This window comes from Nuphar pumila, chromosome 15 (assembly GCF_984573655.1).
Source record: "Nuphar pumila chromosome 15, dmNupPumi1.hap1.1, whole genome shotgun sequence".
Lineage (NCBI taxonomy): Eukaryota > Viridiplantae > Streptophyta > Magnoliopsida > Nymphaeales > Nymphaeaceae > Nuphar > Nuphar pumila.
This window is the reverse complement of record NC_143263.1, coordinates 34255022-34274458: the sequence shown is the minus strand read 5'-3', so window position 1 is coordinate 34274458 and position 19437 is coordinate 34255022. Positions and strand designations below refer to the sequence as shown.

Below are 19437 nucleotides of genomic sequence, written 5' to 3'. Positions count from 1 at the left end.
TCGTGGATGAGAATTTATTAGCTTTTAAGATTGAGAGAGAGAATTAAATGATAATATTTAAGAATAATTTTTTTTTCTGGGCCTAATGTTTAAGACTCATGCTATATATATATATTTTTAAAAAATATATAAAAAGATCTTTTTTTTTATTTTTTGTACTAAAAATGGACATTTTTGGACTCGGTCAACGTTGACCGAGTCCAAAATTAAGACGGACTCGGCCTGGACTCGTTGACCGAGTCCGACTCGGCGTTGACCGAGTCCAGGCCGTGTCCGTGTCCGCACCCGTGTCGGGGCGTGTCGACTCGGGTGCGGCACCTCCCTAGCCGAGTCCGTGTGACATAGATCCAAAGAAATATGAGAAAGAATTAATTGACCACATTTCAATTTATGATAGACCGATGTGGTCAAATGCATTTCAAGTTGAACTAGATTAGCTATAGGTAGATAAAAATAAGGTTGCAGACCATAGGTACATCAAAGACAAAGACACTGAGTAAAATGAAAATAAATATCATGTGTCTGAAAAAATAGTAAAAAGGGAAAAAAAGGTAAAGAAACTTGGAGTTAGATATAAAATTTAGTATATAAGAAAGAAAGAAGAATTCCATTGTCCGTGTGCTTTTGCAAGAAAAGATCACAACAATTTGTAAAATACGTGATAGTGTTAAAATATAACTTGCGTATGGATCTGGATCCAGATCCATACGCATGGTATGTTAAATGAACACATGCTGAATATTACTCATTAATGGCATCCTTGTAATATCTCTGATATTACAAGGATCATTGTATACCTGTTTTATATATAAAGGATTAGGGCTTGGAGGTCGAGTAACAGAGTGCCGCCCCAGCCATTGCGTATTTCTCTCTCTCTCTCTCTCTCTCTCTCTCTCTCTCTCTCTCTCTCTCTCTCTCTCTCCCAGTTTCCTGTGAAAGTTGTACCAGATATCAAATCTGATATGGTATCAGAGCCTTAGCCATCCTGTGCGTGAAGAAGTTCTGAAACAGCAGATCGTGAACAGCAACCTTCTTTCAGCGTGAACAGCGTGAACAGCGTGCTCGATCCTCCTCCATGGTTTCAGCGTGAACAGCGTGTTCATCAAGAACAGCGTGAACAACAGATCGTGAACAGCAACACTGCATGAACAGCAGATCGTGAACAGCAACACTGCATGAACAACAGCACTGCATGAACAGCAGATCGTGAACAGCACTCTTTGATGTCTCATCTTCTGAAATCTCATCTTCTGAAACCCCTGATCAGCGTGAACAGCAGCCTTTGAAACCCTTGATCTTCTGAAAGTTGGTACCTTTCTTTTTCCTTTCAGCGTGAACAGCGTGCTCATCAATCCTTTCTTTTCTGTTACTCTTTTTTTTTTATTCTCGCTCATTTTTGTTATTCTCGTTCATTCTATCGTCTGTGCTTGTTCCATTTTTTCCTAAACATCACCGACTGTTGTTCCCCTTTTTTATTTCAAACCAGTTTTTGATTCCATAAGTTTCCTTTCCTTTCTTTACAGTTTTACTGATTAATTACAGTTTTACTGATTAATTAAGTGATCTCAAATCTGTTTATTTCTTTTCATTCATCTTGTTTGCTTATTCATTATTCCACTGATATGGATTACTCTTCGTCTTCGTCATCCGGTCCCTCTGCCAATTTCTTGAGTCAGCTCGTTACAGAAAAACTTACTCATTCTAATTTTTTGACCTGGAAGAGGCAAATCCTTCCTTTTATACGGAGTCAGGATCTCGATGAACATTTGAATGGTTTAGTTCCTATACCACCACGGCTTATTTTGCAGGAAACTAAGGATGAGAAGGGTGACACAATTACCATTTCCATTAAGAATCCAGAGTATACAGCTTGGAGGAAGCGGGATCAGTCTTTGGTTGCTTATATTACGTCAACACTCTCTCAAGAAGTGTTGGTTACTCTTTCAGATGATTGCACTGCGGCGGATCTGTGGAGTAAGTTGTCTCAGACATACTCTCAGATATCAGAAGCCCGAGTTATGTACTTAAAAAATGAATTTCAAAGTTTGAAGAAAGGCTCCATGACAGTCATGGAATACATAGGCCGCTTGAAGAGTATTACTGATCAATTGGCTGTTGTTGGAAGTGCTATTGCAGATAAAGATAAAGTTCAACAACTTCTAAATGGATTGGGTCCTGATTTTGACATGTTTACCACAGCTTTATCATGCCTTCCTCACTTGCCCACTTTTGACGACCTCCAAGCGAAACTTCTTCAGCATGAGATGATTATGAAGCAAAGGGCAGAAGGAAATGAATCAGCTCGCCCTCATTCAGTTTTGGCCATGGACACTTCTGTAGGTTTTGAACGAGGGAATGGCGGGCATCAAGGAGGCAGAGACCACGGACGTTTTGGGCAGGGAGAACGTGGTATCTTGCCTACACCTAATATTTCAGGGGTTTTTAATACAGGAAATCAGAGGAGAGTGCCCACTTGTTTCTTATGTAACAAAAGAGTACATGTGAAAGCTGATTGTTGGTTTAATCTACAGAACAGAGGAAAAATAAACAAAATTGAGAATAAATCAGCTACCACTGTGGACACAAAAGTGCCATCCACAGATGTGCAACAACTTTTGTTATCAGCATTGTCACTGATGACGATCAAGCAAAATGAACAAGGCGAATGGTATGTTGATTCAGGTGCCGCCACACATGTTACGGGTAATGCGGGTAAGTTATCTCACTTATTGCCTTATTTTGAAATAGTATAGTTACGGGAAATGGAACTTATCACTCCATTAGTCATACTGGCAGTGCACATATTCCTATGTCAAAGTCCTCACTTCACTTGTCCAATGTCCTTCTTGCTCCTAATATTAAAAAGAACATTGTTTCTGTAGCTAAACTTGTTGACGATATGAATTCTTCCGTCGAATTTACTCCCTCTTCTGTTTATATTAAGGATCTACGAACGAAGGACACGTTCGCTAAGGGGGAGCGACAAGGAAACATGTACGTCTTCAAGGAGATCCCTTCAGTGTCTTCGTCTTCAGTCCCAGTTCTCCAGTTGAAGTCGTCCAAGCATCCTTCAGTGTCTTCACCTTCAGAGTCTTTGTTTTTCCCTTCATTGGAAGTTTATAATTCATCTCATTGTAATAAGTCAGATATTTGGCATAGTCGTTTGGGACATTGTAGTCGGGGTTTCGTTGAAAATCTTGTATCTGATGGTCTCCTTCCAGAGTCTAGTTTATGTTCAATTTTTTATAATAATAATCAATGTTTTTCATGCGAACTCTGCAAAAGTCATGTTCTTCCTTTTCATATTATAAATAAAAGAGCTTCAAAGCCATTTGAGATTATTTGTTCTGATGTTTGGGGACCCGCACCTATTCCTTCTCTTTCTGGCAGTCGTTACTATGTTATATTTATTGATTCTTATTCCCGTTATACTTTGATATATTTCTTAAAACACAAGCATGAAGTTTTTCAAATATTTCGGGAATTCCATTCGATGGTCAAAACAAAGTTTGCTTGTGATATTATGCATTTACAATGTGATGGTGGAGGAGAGTATTCATCGAACGAGTTTATTGCCTTTCTTCGGGATAAAGGAATAAGTCGACAGGTTTCTTGCCCTCATACTCCTCAACAAAATGGGGTTGCGGAGAGGAAACACAGGCATATTGTCGAGAGCGCGATGAGCATGTTACATGATAGCAATGTGCCCGTTAGTCTCTGGACAGAAGTTTTTCACACATCTGTTCATATCATAAATCGTCTTCCTATGGCACTTTTGGATCGGAAATCTCCCTATTATACTTTATTCGGGCAACATCCCTCTTATGATGAGCTGCGTGTTTTTGGTTGTGTATGTTATGTACATGTCGATTCATCTCTGCGAAATAAGTTTCAGGACAAGGCTGTTCAGTGCAGATTTGTTGGGTATGCAGATGAATACAAAGGTTATCGATGCTATGATCCTACTACAAAACGTATTAGGACCTCCAGAAATGTTGTTTTTAACGAACGAAACTTTCAGGTCAATGACTCTGCAACGTTGCCATCTTGAGAATTAGAAGTATATGATCCATGGATGAGCGCAGATCTTTTTGCTAATACAGGAGAAACATGTCAGACAAATTGTCCTTCCTTTGGCTTGAGTAGGGAGTTGAATGACTCACAGATGCATGTTGAATTATCTCCAGTTGAGTCTCCAGTTGAGCCACCCCCAGTAGAACTCTTCTCTGGGCAGATATACACTAGACGGGACAAAAATACAAAGCCGAGGAATGTGGAAAGCATCGCCAATGATCTGGCTCAAAGGCCGTCACGCATTAAGCATCCTATTCAACGATGGGTGAGTTATGAGACCTTCTCCCTTGATTTCCAGTTGTTTATGTCTCAGCTCACAAAACAGAATGAACCCACTTGTTTTAATCAAGTTCTTCAATCCCGTCATTGGACTGAAGCTATGAATGAAGAAATGGAAGCTCTTCATGAATGCCAGAGTTGGGAAATAGTCCCTCGGCCAGAAGGAAAGAATGTAGTTGACTCAAAATGGGTTTATAAAACAAAGTATAAGCCTGAAGGAAGCATTGACAGATATAAGGCACGACTTGTTGCTCGAGGATTCACACAACAACATGTTGAAGACTACGATGAAACTTTTAGTCCGGTAGTCAAAATGGGTACTATTCGTGTCATCATATCCCTAGCAGTCGATCGAGGTTGGAGCCTTAGCCAGATGGATGTTAAAAATGCATTTTTGCATGGAACTTTAAAGGAAGAAGTGTATATGGAGCAACCTCCTGGTTATGTCGAGAAGGATCCTACTGTCTGGGTGTGCAAACTAAGAAAATCTCTGTATGGGTTGAAACAGGCGTCCTGTTCCTGGTTTGAAAGTTTCTCTATGCAAATTCAGAGTTATGGTTTTAGAAGATGCTCTCTGGATCACTCACTCTTTATTTACCAAAAGGCAGACATTGTTATACTTCTTCTTATATATGTTGATGACATTGTGATCACTGGGAGTTCAGATAATCATGTGCAAGACGTGAAGCAGTTTTTAATGAAAACTTTCAAGATGAAAGATTTAGGGGAGTTGAGGTACTTTCTTGGTGTGGAAGTTGACAGACAACAAAACACATTGACACTCATGCAACAAAAATACACTCTTGACCTTCTGAAAAGAGCCGGGATGATGAATTGCAAACCAGTCAGTACTCCTAGTGTATTACATCAAAGGCTGAGCTCTGAAGATGGTCATCTTTGTGTCAACCCTACAACGTATAGAAGTCTCATGGGGATGTTACAGTACTTGACCTTTACCAGACCTGATATAGTTTATGCTGTCAATCAGGTATCCCAGTTTATGCATGCTCCAACGGAGGGTCATATGGAAGCTGTGAAGTGCATTCTACGCTATTTAAAAGGAACTATAGGAGACGGACTTGTTTATCGCAAGAACGATAATCTGCATAGAGGACATGAACTCATCACTTATACAGACGCAGATTGGGCAGGGGATCCAGACGATCTGTCTCTGGATATTGTGTATATATTGGACACAATTTAGTGTCCTGGAGCAGCAGAAAACAAAAGGCAGTGGCACGATCGAGTACAAAGGCTGAATACAGATCGATGGCTGCAGGCACGGCAGAAGCCACATGGATTAGACACTTATTGAGTGATCTTGGGGAGACAATTATTCGATCTTTTCTTCTATGTGACAATCAAAGCGCAATAAACATTGCATATAATCCTATCCAGCATAACAGAACGAAGCACATTGAGATTGATCAACATTTCATACGGCAGAAAGTCGAGATGAAGGAGATAGAACTACGTCATGTTCGAACAGAAGATCAAGTGGCAGACCTGTTTACCAAGGGGTTAACAGAACGTCAATTTTGGCTATTGAAGAGCAAGTTGTACATGCTCCAAAATCACGTACAACTTGAGGGAGGGTGTTAAAATATAACTTGCGTATGGATCTGGATCCAGATCCATACGCATGGTATGTTAAATGAACACATGCTGAATATTACTCATTAATGGCATCCTTGTAATATCTCTGATATTACAAGGATCATTGTATACCTGTTTTATATATAAAGAATTAGGGCTTGGAGGTCGAGTAACAGAGTGCCGCCCCAGCCATTGCGTCTCTCTCTCTCTCTCTCTCTCTCTCTCTCTCTCTCTCTCTCTCTCTCTCTCTCTCTCTCTCTCTCTCTCTCTCTCCTTGTTTCCTGTGGAAGTTGTACCAGATATAGATAGCAGGCTTAAAATTATCTTAGATAAGAAGATGTATTAATGTTATTAGTTTCATGCATCTCAAGCAAGATTAACTGAAAGATTTAGAGAGGAATTTTAACACTGAAATGAGGAAATATGAAAAATGATTTCGAGGAGCATATGATTAAAATATGAATATATATATATATATATACATATAATAGAAGAAATTAATCAACTTCAAGTTACAATGGATCATGCTTTAGTAAATGCAAACTTCAAGAACAAAGTTAAACACCTTATAACATTCGAAAGTGTATTTAACATGACACAAATAAATGATTTTCATAATGAGGTATGCCAAGAGAATGTATTACCAAACAAGAAAGACTATTAGGCTCTGTTTGGAATCTGGTAGCTAGGATGGAATCATGTGTGTTTATGCATTTGAAGAAGTGGCAGCTGCCAAGTCCATTCTTTAGTGTAAATACAAAGGAGAAAGGGCCTCACTTCCCATCCCAAATGCATAAACGCCCATCCCAGCTACCAGATTCCAAACGGGACCACCAAGGTAGTTTGATCAAGATTTTACCACGGGAACACCAAATGCATAAATGCTCATCCAAGCTACCAGATTCCAAACAGGGCCTTAGCTTAAAATGTGCATATGAAAGTCAAACAATAAGAAAGGAAATAAAAAAGAAAACTAAAAGGGTATGTGTGTGACTTCAATGGTGGAATCATACCATGTAAATCCATTCTAGAGCCAAATAACAGGCATATTAAACAATAGCAAAAGGTTTTCTCAAAAAAAAAGAAACAAATAGCAAGAGATGCACTTGCTGAGCCCAAAGGCAAGGGTATGTATAAAGGAAAAGCATAGTAGTAGAATGAAGAAACAAAAAAAAATTAATAGGAATAAAAAAGATATACTTTAACTGTAATATCGTGTATTTTTCTATGATTTTTAAATTCGAAAAATAAAATTTTAAAATTATATATTTATTAAATTGATAAAATCATGAAAAAATAATTAGTATAAAGGTGACATCAGCATAGTCTGGGCGTGGCCCAGAGCCCACTGACATGACCTAATTGAGTTAATATAAGTTGTGAAATTTTTTGTTTTTAACCTTTAAATTTGAGCGAAATTCGAGCAAAAATTAGGTTAAATTCAGGCAAAATTCAAGTATGACTACCGTTAGATCTACCTCGAAATGTAGATCGTGTTGGCGACCTGTTTTTCCGAAATTGAATTACGGTTGGCCCAAAAACTGCATTTTTCAAAAAATAACCGGCCTCTATTTTTTATATTTTTTTAGATTGGATCGGACTGGATTCGCTCCGTTTAATCCAAGTTAATATGGATCTAGAACCAGTGCAGGATTCATATTGACTAGAATCTGGTCCAGGTTGGATCCATTTGGATTTGAATATGGATCTAAAATCCATCTATAGCAATTTTAAAACCACTTTGAAATTAAAGTTTTAAATAAAATAAGGATGAAGCATAGTTCTACCTGGGGTAGAACTTTACCCCATAGAGTTTTCGAGAAGGGGGCGTCACCCACCTGGAATATTCTTTTAGAATATATTATATTAAAATTAATAAAAAATTAACTAAATCTTAAATAATATCTAGAAGATAAGAAGTAGAGTTCTACATTAAGTAGAACTCTACTTTGTTAGGGGGTTTCTAGAGGGGACGTCACCCCTATCTAGAAACCATTAAACCACTAATATAAAAAGAGGATTTTAGTAGCCCCTCACTAGAATTCGTATTCTAGAGAGAGAGTGTGTGATAGAGAGGTAGAGAGAGAGAGAAACAAGAGAGCAAAAAAAATCATGTGGAGAGAAGAAAAAAAAAAGAAAAGAAGGAGAAGAAGAAGAAAAATATTTTTTCGAAGCATCCATCGATTTTCTATCTTTTTCATGCTACAAATCAAGGTACAGGTTTCTCTCTAATTTTTCACCGAAAGGAATATGTATAAATCGATTGGGGCATAGGTTTAGAAGGGAAAAGGGAAATCTGATCTCAAATATATATATATATACAATGCCAATTATATATATATATATATATATATATATTTTATTGAATTGTTGATTTCCCTTGTGTATCAAATCTTAAAATATGCAGGATTTTGATTTCATATATGTCGATTTTTCTCTGTTTCTACATAACGAATATATACATATATATGCAAATTGATTTTTGTTGAGTTTTCATGCTCACACAAAGTCTCAATATATATATATATATATATATATATTTTTTTTTTAGGTTGTCGGGTTTCATGTTATGCAATATGAATATTTATTCATGTATATATTTTTAGATATGTTTATTTCTCTGTTCATGCATCTAAATATACATATCTAATTCACATTTGTCTATTGTTCATGCATCTGAACATGTATTTGTTGTTTTCAAATATATCAAGTTTACCATGTCTGCATCTTAATATGTTTTTACTGTTTTAGACTTAACAAGTTTAACATGCATGCATCTGGATATATTTTTACTGTTTCAGACTTAACGAGTTTGGCTCACGCATCTAAATATTTTTTATTCAGATTTGTCGAGTTATGTACATATACCTGCATCTGAACATATTTTGTTTGATTCAGATTTTGCCGAGCTATATAACCATGCATCTGAATATATTTTGATTCAAACTTGCCGAGTTACATACCAATGTATCTGAATATATTCTTTTTGTTCAGATTTTTGTCCATTATTTATGCATTTAAAATATCTGCATGTGATCATGCATAATATTCACATTTTATTCATCTTTATTTATGCATGATCCATGATAAAATCGCATCAAAAACTCATTTTTATCGTTAGTTTCGAGAAACCGCATTGAAATGGAAATTATCAGAAAATCACCAATTTCAAAGCTTACCCTGCGTTTTTCAGTGTTTTATCTAATTTAGGAGTTTTTAATTTGTAGTTTAATTAGATTAGGAGAGTAGTTACTAATTTTAATTAGTTTAGAAAAAACCCTTTTGGAAAACATGTTTTTGAGGAAGACCTGTTTTGGAATTTTTGAAAATATTTCGAACTTCCATAGAAAACATGTTTTTGACCTAATATTTTTTTATAAATAGAATTTTTCCAGCCATGGAGACTGTTTTTCCTCTTGAAAAAATGCAGACCTCTTCTCCTTCTTCTCTTCTCTTCCTTCTCCTCTTCGTTCCCAACTGGTTCTCTCCCGTTCTTTTCTGTTCCTCCTCGGATTCGTCTTGCTTCTAAAGTATCTCTGTCACCGGTCCTTCTTGCCTTACTTGACGGAGGCGCACACTGCTCAACGGAAAAAACAGTCTTCTTTTCAACCCCTCCATCGGATACAGATCGTCTAGTTTGTGTCTTCTCCCCCATCTCCGTAATTTTTAGAATTATATCATAGCATCTATCATGTTTGATTTTTCGCAGATTCATGGCATGTAGCATAATCTGATTTTTATTGGATTTAGTCTAGAGTATTTGTTTTCAGTCATTGCAAAGAGAAAAAGAAAAAAGTTGTAGTTAGCTTTGATTTTTTTTAGCAAATTAATCGGTTAAATTAATTAGTTGTTTTACTTTATTAGTTAATTCATAATTTATTGAATGTTCATTTGACATTGAATAGATTTAGTGTTTGACGTAGAGCACTATATATACCGTGCATAGATTAGTTTATAACAGTTCTGCATAGCTTAGACAAGTCGTTCTTAAGTTGGTAACGTTGCTCTGTAGACAACGTCAATAGGTTAGATTAATCCAAGCCGTTATTTGTTTGGTAGTCGTAGTATCTTCATAACAATTGTTTTTTTTTAACGTATTTTGATAAACGTTGTTTGAAGACCATAAGTATTATGTAGTGTTGTAGCTAGAATTTGAGGTTTAGCATTTAGTGTTAGGTAGTGATTTAGATTCAACATTTTATATTTCATTTGTTTGCTTTGAATAGTTTAAATCAATTAGGATCATTTGGTACATTGTTTAACGTTTTTTTATGTTAGTTATTTTGTTTAATCAAAATAGTTGAATCTTTAGGTTATGATTAATCAGTAGTGTTGTTAGTAATTCAATGTCATGAGACTTGTTTAGTTAAAGCAATTAAGTCAAATCAATTCAGCCTAGTTGATTTTTTTTTTATTATCATTTTTTTCTTAATGTTGGCTTAATTATTGTTGTAGTTAGATTCAATAACTCATATTCCGCTTTTATTTTCAGTTCTAATGTTTAGGTTTAGTTAGTGCATTGATTCAACAGTGAGTCCGATTTTTGTTTGTGTAGTGAAAACAACCATAGCCAATGTCTTTGTTTATTCTTTTTGTTGAGTCATTCATAGATTAATTAATTAATTAAGATTAATAGTTTTGTTGTAGCTTAGAATAGTTCTTAATTAATTGTAGTTAGTTTAGACCAGATTCAAGTTACGTTACTTACTTTAGATTGATTTCTCTTCCTTTTGTTGATTCATCATGCATATTTAGTTAAATGAATAGATAACCGGTTTTGCTTTTGTTATTTCATTTGAATAGTGAATAGTTTAGGTTAGTTATTTTGAAAATTAGTTTCTTAGTTGTTAGTTTCATAATTTGTTAAAGGTTTGTTAGGTTGTTATGCTATTTCGTCCTGTAATGCAGTTTGATTCTTTTTGATGAATTTTAAGTTTAGAATTGCTTTAGTTCTATTTGTTTCTGCTGTGTTTTGTTTTTTGTTTTTTGTAGGGAAGCAATCGGACGTGCGAGAGGCCTGTTTTCGTACTCTCGAAAATGCCCTTCAAGCCCTTCAGAGAGCCCCTCTTATAAAGCAAAAGTTCAAGAAAACATACATTAGCTAACAAAGGGTCTCAAGGACTCGAAGCACTGAAGATCTTTTCTTTATTTTTAGATTAGGGTTTATTTTATTTTATTCAATTAATTTGGGTTTGTAATAAGGCCGTTATTTTATTGTTTAAAGTCCTTCGCAGAGGACTGCACTCTCTCCCTGATTACTCAATTAATTGATTTTTATTTTTGGCAATAAAGAGTAGTTAATTGTGTGCTTGAATACAAACTATTTTTTGTTCCCTGTGATCGACCCGGACTCCACCACTCGTGCGAGCAGGTTTTTATATATTTTGGTGTCGGGCTTTCACACTTGTTTTTACTTAAAATCTCTTTTAAAAAAATTGTTGTCCAAAACTCACACGAGCATGTAAATTTAGTTTTGTCGTATACATGTTTGGTTGATTATTCGCATAGAATTAATCATGAATGGTGCATTATGCAAGCATTGTATTTGCATGCGTATGTGCTTAGTTTAATGTTCATTCATATTTTGTATTTTGAATGTGCATTATGAATATTTTTAGAAACTGTGTGTGTTACATGTTCACTGAAATTTTGCAAGTTGCATAAATCACTTTTGAGAAGTGTTGGTGGTCAAATATGAACCATTGTGGGCCATGTAGGCTAGGAGCATGTGTTGCTCCAAATGTTGTCGATTTTATTTGTGCATTACAAAATTTATTTCTTAAAATTATTGGCTCTCCAAATTTAATTACACTATTAAAATTATGAGGGTCAGGGCCCGAAATTGTTTTTGCATGTTGATTTGCAAAACAGTTCTTGTGTAAAGAACTTGAAATTAATTTGAAATGGTAAAAGAGATCAAAGAGTGTAATTAATCTCTTCCTTGATGTCTCTTCTATAGTGTAAAAATCTTGGATAGCGTTCATGAGAGACCGTGAGAATACTAAAGTTTGGTATGCAATTGTGCCCTTGAACCCAATATCGTGGTTCACCTCCCGGCCACGGTTTTAGGGAGATTCAACCACTTTGCCTGAGGATGGTGTTGTTGAACCCAATAATGTTGATTTTTCTGATGTCCCAGTATTAGATATTGATTTCTAATATTCTAATTGTTAGTGTTGATTCATAATATCGATCGAAGAACAAAGTGTGGAACCCAGTAATAAAATACAAATTGTGTTAAGCTACAACTAGGAACCTAACTTAAACTTCAAGAATTTTTACCCATTTTGAGTATCTGTAGGTTTAAGAAAAAGTGAAAATTAAATTTTTGTGCATTTAATAGGGACATGCATGCAAAAGTAATTCTGATAAATAACTTAATAAGTTATTCATGCATATGCATTGAATCATGTATATTTTACTATTCAGCAGTAGTTCATGCATTTATGCATATTTGGCTTTGCATGGTATTTGTTTCTGCATGATATGTGGTGCAATGTTTGAATAGTAAAGTAGTTGTGGTAAGTTATTGCCTGTGATATTCCTCTAGAATTTATACATGAATTTGTTTATATTATTTCCTTTATTGTTTAGATTTTTAGAGAAATTCGTACACGAACTTTGGTTACCCGTTTTCTTAAAATTGTTTTATAGGCACAGATGCTCTCAGACCGGTTAGCTGGAGGCTACGAGAGTTGTGACTGGTATTCTGGGTTCTGGCTCAAATTGATATAGACGATTTTTATGTCTTGAAAATTCGACTTCTTGATAAATTAATAAAGTTTGATTTATTGCTTCAATTGATTCAATACACGGTATGGTTTGTAGTTTGGTATATTAAATCTGTGATGCCCCGAATCCTTGGGTAAGTTTTCGCAATTGTTTAAAAAAAACTCACTATTTTTCGAGAGTCAGCTAGGGTCATTACATTAACAAATGGCAAATACAAGCATGACAGATTTAGACAGATCTATGATAGGCAAAGAAGAAGTAAAGAAAGCCTTATAAGCAAAGGCCGATTGAAGCATATAATAAACTTTACACCAAGCTAAATATATAAACTATTGTTCAATTATTGTTGCAGAATTGATTGTCATAAGTTTATCTGAAACACAGCAATCAATTTTGATAATAAAGAAACAGAATTTCACCTTTAATCTGGGTCCCTTAGGGCATACAATATGTATATCTGCATACTCTATTCAACTCTCTTGTATCATGAATATGTTAACATAATACAATATATACACCTGTATATGTATATTTGTGCATGTGCATGCACAAATAAGCTTAAGAAAATCATGTGTAACGTGTGCCCAGGAACCATTTAAGAAGACTCCAGTATCTCACAGGATTAAAATTATTGTGCAACGAGATAGTCTATGTTTGTAGTGATCATCTGCTATGATCATTTTTGGCTTCTATCTTTTCCTTTTATTTCAAGGTACTTTACAGACATGAGATGAAAGAAAACTGGAAAACCTTACCCACATTTAGTGCCGTTTCATCTGGTAGTTGATCTAGCAAAACCTGCAAAAATTAATCGCTTTAATTGAACACATGATCAGATGGAGAAAAAAGCAATAAGTATAATGGTAGACATTTAATTGATGTGAACCAAATTAAAGATGGAGTACAGCAATAATCACCCCCACCCCCACCCCCAAAAAAAAAGAAAATTTTGACATGGCTACACTCTAAAAGTGATAAAATATATTCTTGTTTTTGGAAAGCATGGGATCTTAGACAAGATCCTTGGTAATGTCTTATGTTGGTTATCTATTTGGCTGAAGGGGATGTCGAGTTTATAATATTGGATCAAAATCTGAGTTCACTAGTAGGGATGTGAAGTTCTACAAGCATATTGTGAGAAATCATGCACCTTCGACCAGATCTTAATCTACTGCAGAGGAAGAAGAGATTTGCAAGAGGGAGAGGCGGCAATGACTGGCACGATTCTCAATAAGAGATTGTGCCCTATATTCTGTGTTATATATGATACAAGTTGGATCGGGTCTGTCAACCCAGACCCGATAGCATCAACCATGTAAATATAATACAAAGAAAACATTTTGGGTCTAGAACCAGACCCGTACACTTCATTCTCAATACCATCCCTCACGTTGTGCATGGTTTTGCACCATGGACAACTTGTTCTTCAAGAACCAAAAGCGCATATTGGTAAGACCCTTAGTGAACAAATCTGCTACTTGATCAGCTGTAAGAACATAAGCAGGATCAACTTCTCTATCTTCTATCTTTTGTCAAATGAAGTGTTGATCAATCTCTATATGTTTTGTGCGACTATGGTGAATATGATTAAAGGCAATTTGTATGGCACTCTGATTATCACACAAGAGAGTGGTGGGTAGAATAGATTCTCCGACTTCAGTCAAAAGATGTCTCAACCATGTGGCCTCTGCTGTAGCAGCCATCATAGATCGATACTCAGCTTCAGTACTAGATCGTGCAACTGCACGTTATTTCTTGCTACTCCACGCCATCAAGTTCCCATCAAGAAAGACACAATATCCAGAAATTGACCGTCTGTCATCTGGATCTCCAGCCCAATTTGCATATGTGTATACATCTAGTCGATGTTGCTCCCCTTTGGACTTACTGATGATAAACTAGAGCATCTCCAAGAGTTCCTTTTAAATATCGAAGAATTCTCTTGATAGCATTCATATGCTCTGTTCGTGGGTCATGCATGAATTGTGAGACTTGATTCTCTGCATATACAATGTCTGGTCTAGTGAAGGTGAGATATTGAGGCATACCCACAAGACTCCGATATTGCTTGGAATCTTCATATGCTTCCCCATCCTGGGAACCGAGTTTATGATTGAGGACACTAGGAGCGGATAGTGGTTTGCAATCCTTCATGCCTGCCTTGTCCAATAAGTCTAAAGTATATTTGTGTTGGGTTAGTGAAAGTGTTTCATTCTGTCGATCCACCTCAACCCCTAAGAAATAGCGCAAAACTCCCAAATCTTTCATCTTAAACTGTCGACTCAGTAAGATCTTGGTAGCTTCTATGTGTTCATCAGAGTTTTCAGTAATAATAATATCGTCCACGTATATAAGAATCAAGGTGCGTACCTGACGATTTCGAAAAATAAAAAGCAAATGATCAAGATAAGATCGAATGAATCCATGTCTCTGAACTTCAACAGAGAAACTATCAAACCATGAGCGGGAGGCCTGTTTTAGCCCATAGATGGCTCTTCGTAACTTGCAAACATGTGTGTTGGGGCAATGTTCTGTATAACCAGAAGGTTGCTCCATATACACCTCTTCTTTAAGACTGCCATGCAAAAATACATTTTTGACATCGAGTTGGCTTAGAGTCCATTCATACTGAACTGATAAGGACAGAACTAATCAAATAGTTCTCATCTTAATCACAGGAATAAAGGTTTCGTCATAATCTTGCTTGTATTCTTAAGTGAACCCTTTCGCCACTACCCTCGCTTTATAGCGTTCAATGGATCCATCGGGTTTATACTTGATTTTATAGACCCATTTAGATCTTACAACATTCTTGTTCGATGATCAAGGAACAATCTCCCAAGTCCCACACTCATGTAAAGCTTTCATTTCCTCATTCATGGCCTCAACACATTTGATTGACATAGATGCTTGTGAGAAACTGATAGGTTCATCATGCTTTTCAATTTGGGAGATGAACAACTGTAAGTCTGTAGAGAAGTTGTCATGACTTACCCATCTTTCAATAGGATGACGAATCCTCTTAGGCCCCATGGGTTGCACAATGCGTCGTTGAACATTGTCTTTGTTTCGCTAAACATAGGTAATCCCTTGAAACTTTGTAACATCTGAAACGACAGGCATAGTAATATCTTGTGTGTTTGTCGACCCTTCCTTTTCTGGGTGAACATCTGTACTATTTCGTTCTGCAGATAGTGTAGGACATGAGGGTACGTCATGCATCACCATTTAATCAAATACCTCAACAACAAGCCATGGCTGATAACTTTCAGCAACATTACCGTGTCCCTCTGTACTTCCTAAATCATCAATATGAGTCTCATCAAACACGACATTCTGTGAAACTCTGATGTGACTGGTAGTGGGGTCATAGCAGCGATATCCTCTATACTGATCAGCATATCCAACAAACCTACACCTGCATGCCTTGTTCTGAAACTTATCACGTTGAGAACTGTCAATATGAATATAGCATACGCAGCCAAACACATGAGCGTAAAGAGTGTAAAATAAGGGGATTAATCTGCTAGCAATTTCATTGACAGTCGATTTATGACATAGACAACTGAATGAAAAGCTTTTCGTCCACAAGTTTAAAGAGATGTGAGTGTCATGTAACATACTCAACGCACTCTCTACAATGTGTCGATGTTTTCTTTCTGACACACCATTTTGTTGTGGTGTGTATGGACAAGATATTTGATGACCTATTCCATTATTTTGAAGAAATTCAATAAATTCCTTTGACAAGTACTCTCCTCCACCGTCACAATGGAAATATTGAATTTTAGTTGAAAATTGATTACCAACTAAAACATAGAATGAGCAGAAAAGCTTGAAAACTTCATATTTATGTTTCACAAAATAAATCCAGGTGTATCTGGAGTAACTATCAATGAATGTAACATAATAACGATTGCCCGATAAAGAAGGTTACGGGGCAGGTCCCCAGATATCAGAATAGACAATTTTAAAAGGCACAGAAGCTCTTTGATTTATTGAATGAAATGGAAGAACACTGAAACAAAGATGAAAATCAGCCTCAACATTCAAACTAGACTGCGGAACAAGTCCACTAGACACAAGCTTCTCAATAAATGAATGATTACAATGACCAAGACAACGATGCCAAATCTCTGGCTTATTACATTGAGATAGACTAAAACAATTTTTGAATGACACTGGACGAACGGGTTGTGAATTTATTGATGCATCACGAACTGGAAGAGACTCCTTGAAGACGTACATGTTTCTCTGTCGTTCTCCTTTAACGAGCGTCTTCTTCGTGAGAAGATCCTTGACACATACAGAAGGAGTAAATTCGACAGAAGAATTAGTATCATCGATAAGTTTAAAAATAGAAACAATGTTTTTAACAATACTAGGAGAATGGTAAACATCAGATAAAGATAATGAGGAATTGGAGAGTGGAAGGGAAATATTTCCAACATGAGAGATAGGATGAAGAGCACCGTCTCTAGTTTTAATACTAAATTTATAAGGTATGGGTTTTGAAATCTTACAAACATCACCTATCACATGTGCAGCAGCCCCGGAGTATTTGTACCAAGTCCCTTGCTCAGTTTGTTTGAAGCTCAACTCTGAAAGAGCAGAAATCAAAAGATTCTTCACATTTTCCTTTTCATTACCTTTGGGACCGTCCCCTACTTGTCCTCTAGTAGAAGGCCTAGCACCATTAAATTTGCCTTTGTTTTGCGGATTATGCCAGCAATTTGCTTTAATGTGCCCTCTTTTATTACACTAAAAACATGTCAGAATATTTCTAGAGTATTGGTTCCCTGGATACGAGTTAGGTGACATGTTGGGTGTGGAAAGTAACCCACGACCTCCTTGGTTACCTCTTCCCTGTCCACGTCCACCTCGAAAACCCACACGTCCTCGTCCTGACGCTATTCCTGTGACAAGTACCTCATAATTGTTGGAATTCAGGGCCATCTCCTCACCTCTAATGGTAACTTCATATTGCAGTAGCTTAACTCGTAGATCTTTAAAATTGGGCAATGAAGGAAGACATAGAAGAGAGGTGACTAACATGTGGTAGTCAGATCCCAGATCCCAAACCATTCAATGCCTGTTGAACCTTTTCTTTATCAGGAATTACGCAACCCACCATGGCTAGTTGATATGTGATACTCTTGACTTTGTTCATGTACTCTGTAACTGATAAACTCTCTTTCTTCAGGAGCTGAAATTCTCTCTTTAAATGCAGAATCCTGGCTTCTGAAATCTGTAAATAAGTCTGAGCTAATATCTGCCACAACTCTCTGGCTAAACATTCATTTGGAATGACCACTAATACCTCTTGAGAAAGCATGAAGGTAATGTAGGCCACAACCGCCTGATCTTTTCTTCTCTATGTTACAAACTCTAAATTACAAACCAAATTGTTGGAAACCTCCCCTTTATCATCTCGCTCTTTTTGCAGGATAAATTCTGGTGGTACATGAATCGTTCCATCAAGATATCCAGAGAGATCCAAACTCTTAATAAAAAGCAAAATTTGCCGCTTCCAGGTCAAGTAGTTTGAGTTGTTTAATTTCTCAGATATGAGTTGTCCAAGGAAACTGGAAGGAGGGGAAGGAGAATCCATGTGGAAAGATAGCAAGAGAACACTCTGACCAGCAGTTTGATTTTACAGCAATGTAAATCTGCCTTTTTTTTTTGCGAAAAATTATATTGCTGCAAATGGTCAGAAGTAATCAGCAGAACAAGACAAAGTAATGATCTGAAGTTTTTGTTGGATCGAAACTTTAATTAGGGTTTAGGAATAACAAGCGTGAAGATGAGAAAAGAAATTTCACGTTAGGACAAAGAACTAGATCAGATCATATTTCACTTTGAGGTGTTGAAGTCTGATTCAGATCTGATTCAACGATCTGAACAAGAAGAAATAATTAAATAAGATATTTTGAAGAATAAGATTTGACCTGAAAGACGGAAGAGAAATTTAGATTTAAAAGGAAACGCAAGATTCGATTTAACCCTGTTGAAGAGAAAAATCTGTCACGACCAGATCTAATTTAGTCTGGTTTGGAACGAAAACACTAGATCTGGAACAATCTGATCCAGTGTTAAAGAAGAAAATAATAATCGAGTTTTTAAGTTTTAAAGGAAACAGATCTGTTTTAACGTGACCAGACTATTTGACGTGACCAGATTCAGTTTTGAGAGACTGAAATCTTGAGAAATGAAGGAAGATGTCTAAAAAATTAAAGAAAGAAAGAAGTTTTAACCCAATATGATGAGATCAATTTTCAGGACAGAAGAGAAATGAAATCTGATCTGACGAGATCAGATTTAGAATCGAAGAAAGAAGAGAATCTCGACCTGGTATTTACTTCTCGGCCCGCTCTGATACCATATGAGAAATCGCGCACCTTCGACCAGATCTTAATCTACAGAAGAGGAAGAAGAGATGGGAGAGGCGGCAATGATTGGCACGATTCTCAATAAGAGATTGTGCCCTATATTATGTGTTATATATGATACAAGTTGGATTGGGTTTGTCAGCCCAGACCCGATAGCATCAACCGTGTAAATATAATACAAAGAAAACATTTTGGGTCTAGAACCAGACCCGTACACTTCATTCTCAATACATATATGTCCTTCAAAATCTGCATGAAACCTTCAAGAATGGGAATATTGTCGTGGCACTTCCTATTTCTGATACATACCGACCACCAAACAATAAGTGTATCCCTCAGCAATCAACAACCACCGTTTGAACATGTA

General features: G+C 36.4%; 1 protein-coding gene across 1 annotated transcript in view; it reads right to left on the bottom strand.

Moving 5' to 3' along the window:
* LOC149815086 (FAD/NAD(P)-binding oxidoreductase) overlaps window positions 1-19437 on the bottom strand; it is a 98196-nt gene that overhangs the window by 66571 nt on the left and 12188 nt on the right. Inside the window, exon 2 of the mRNA XM_089988937.1 lies at window positions 13437-13479. Within this exon, the coding sequence (XP_089845063.1) occupies window positions 13437-13479 (43 nt within the window). The remainder of the gene's footprint in view (window positions 1-13436; window positions 13480-19437) is intronic.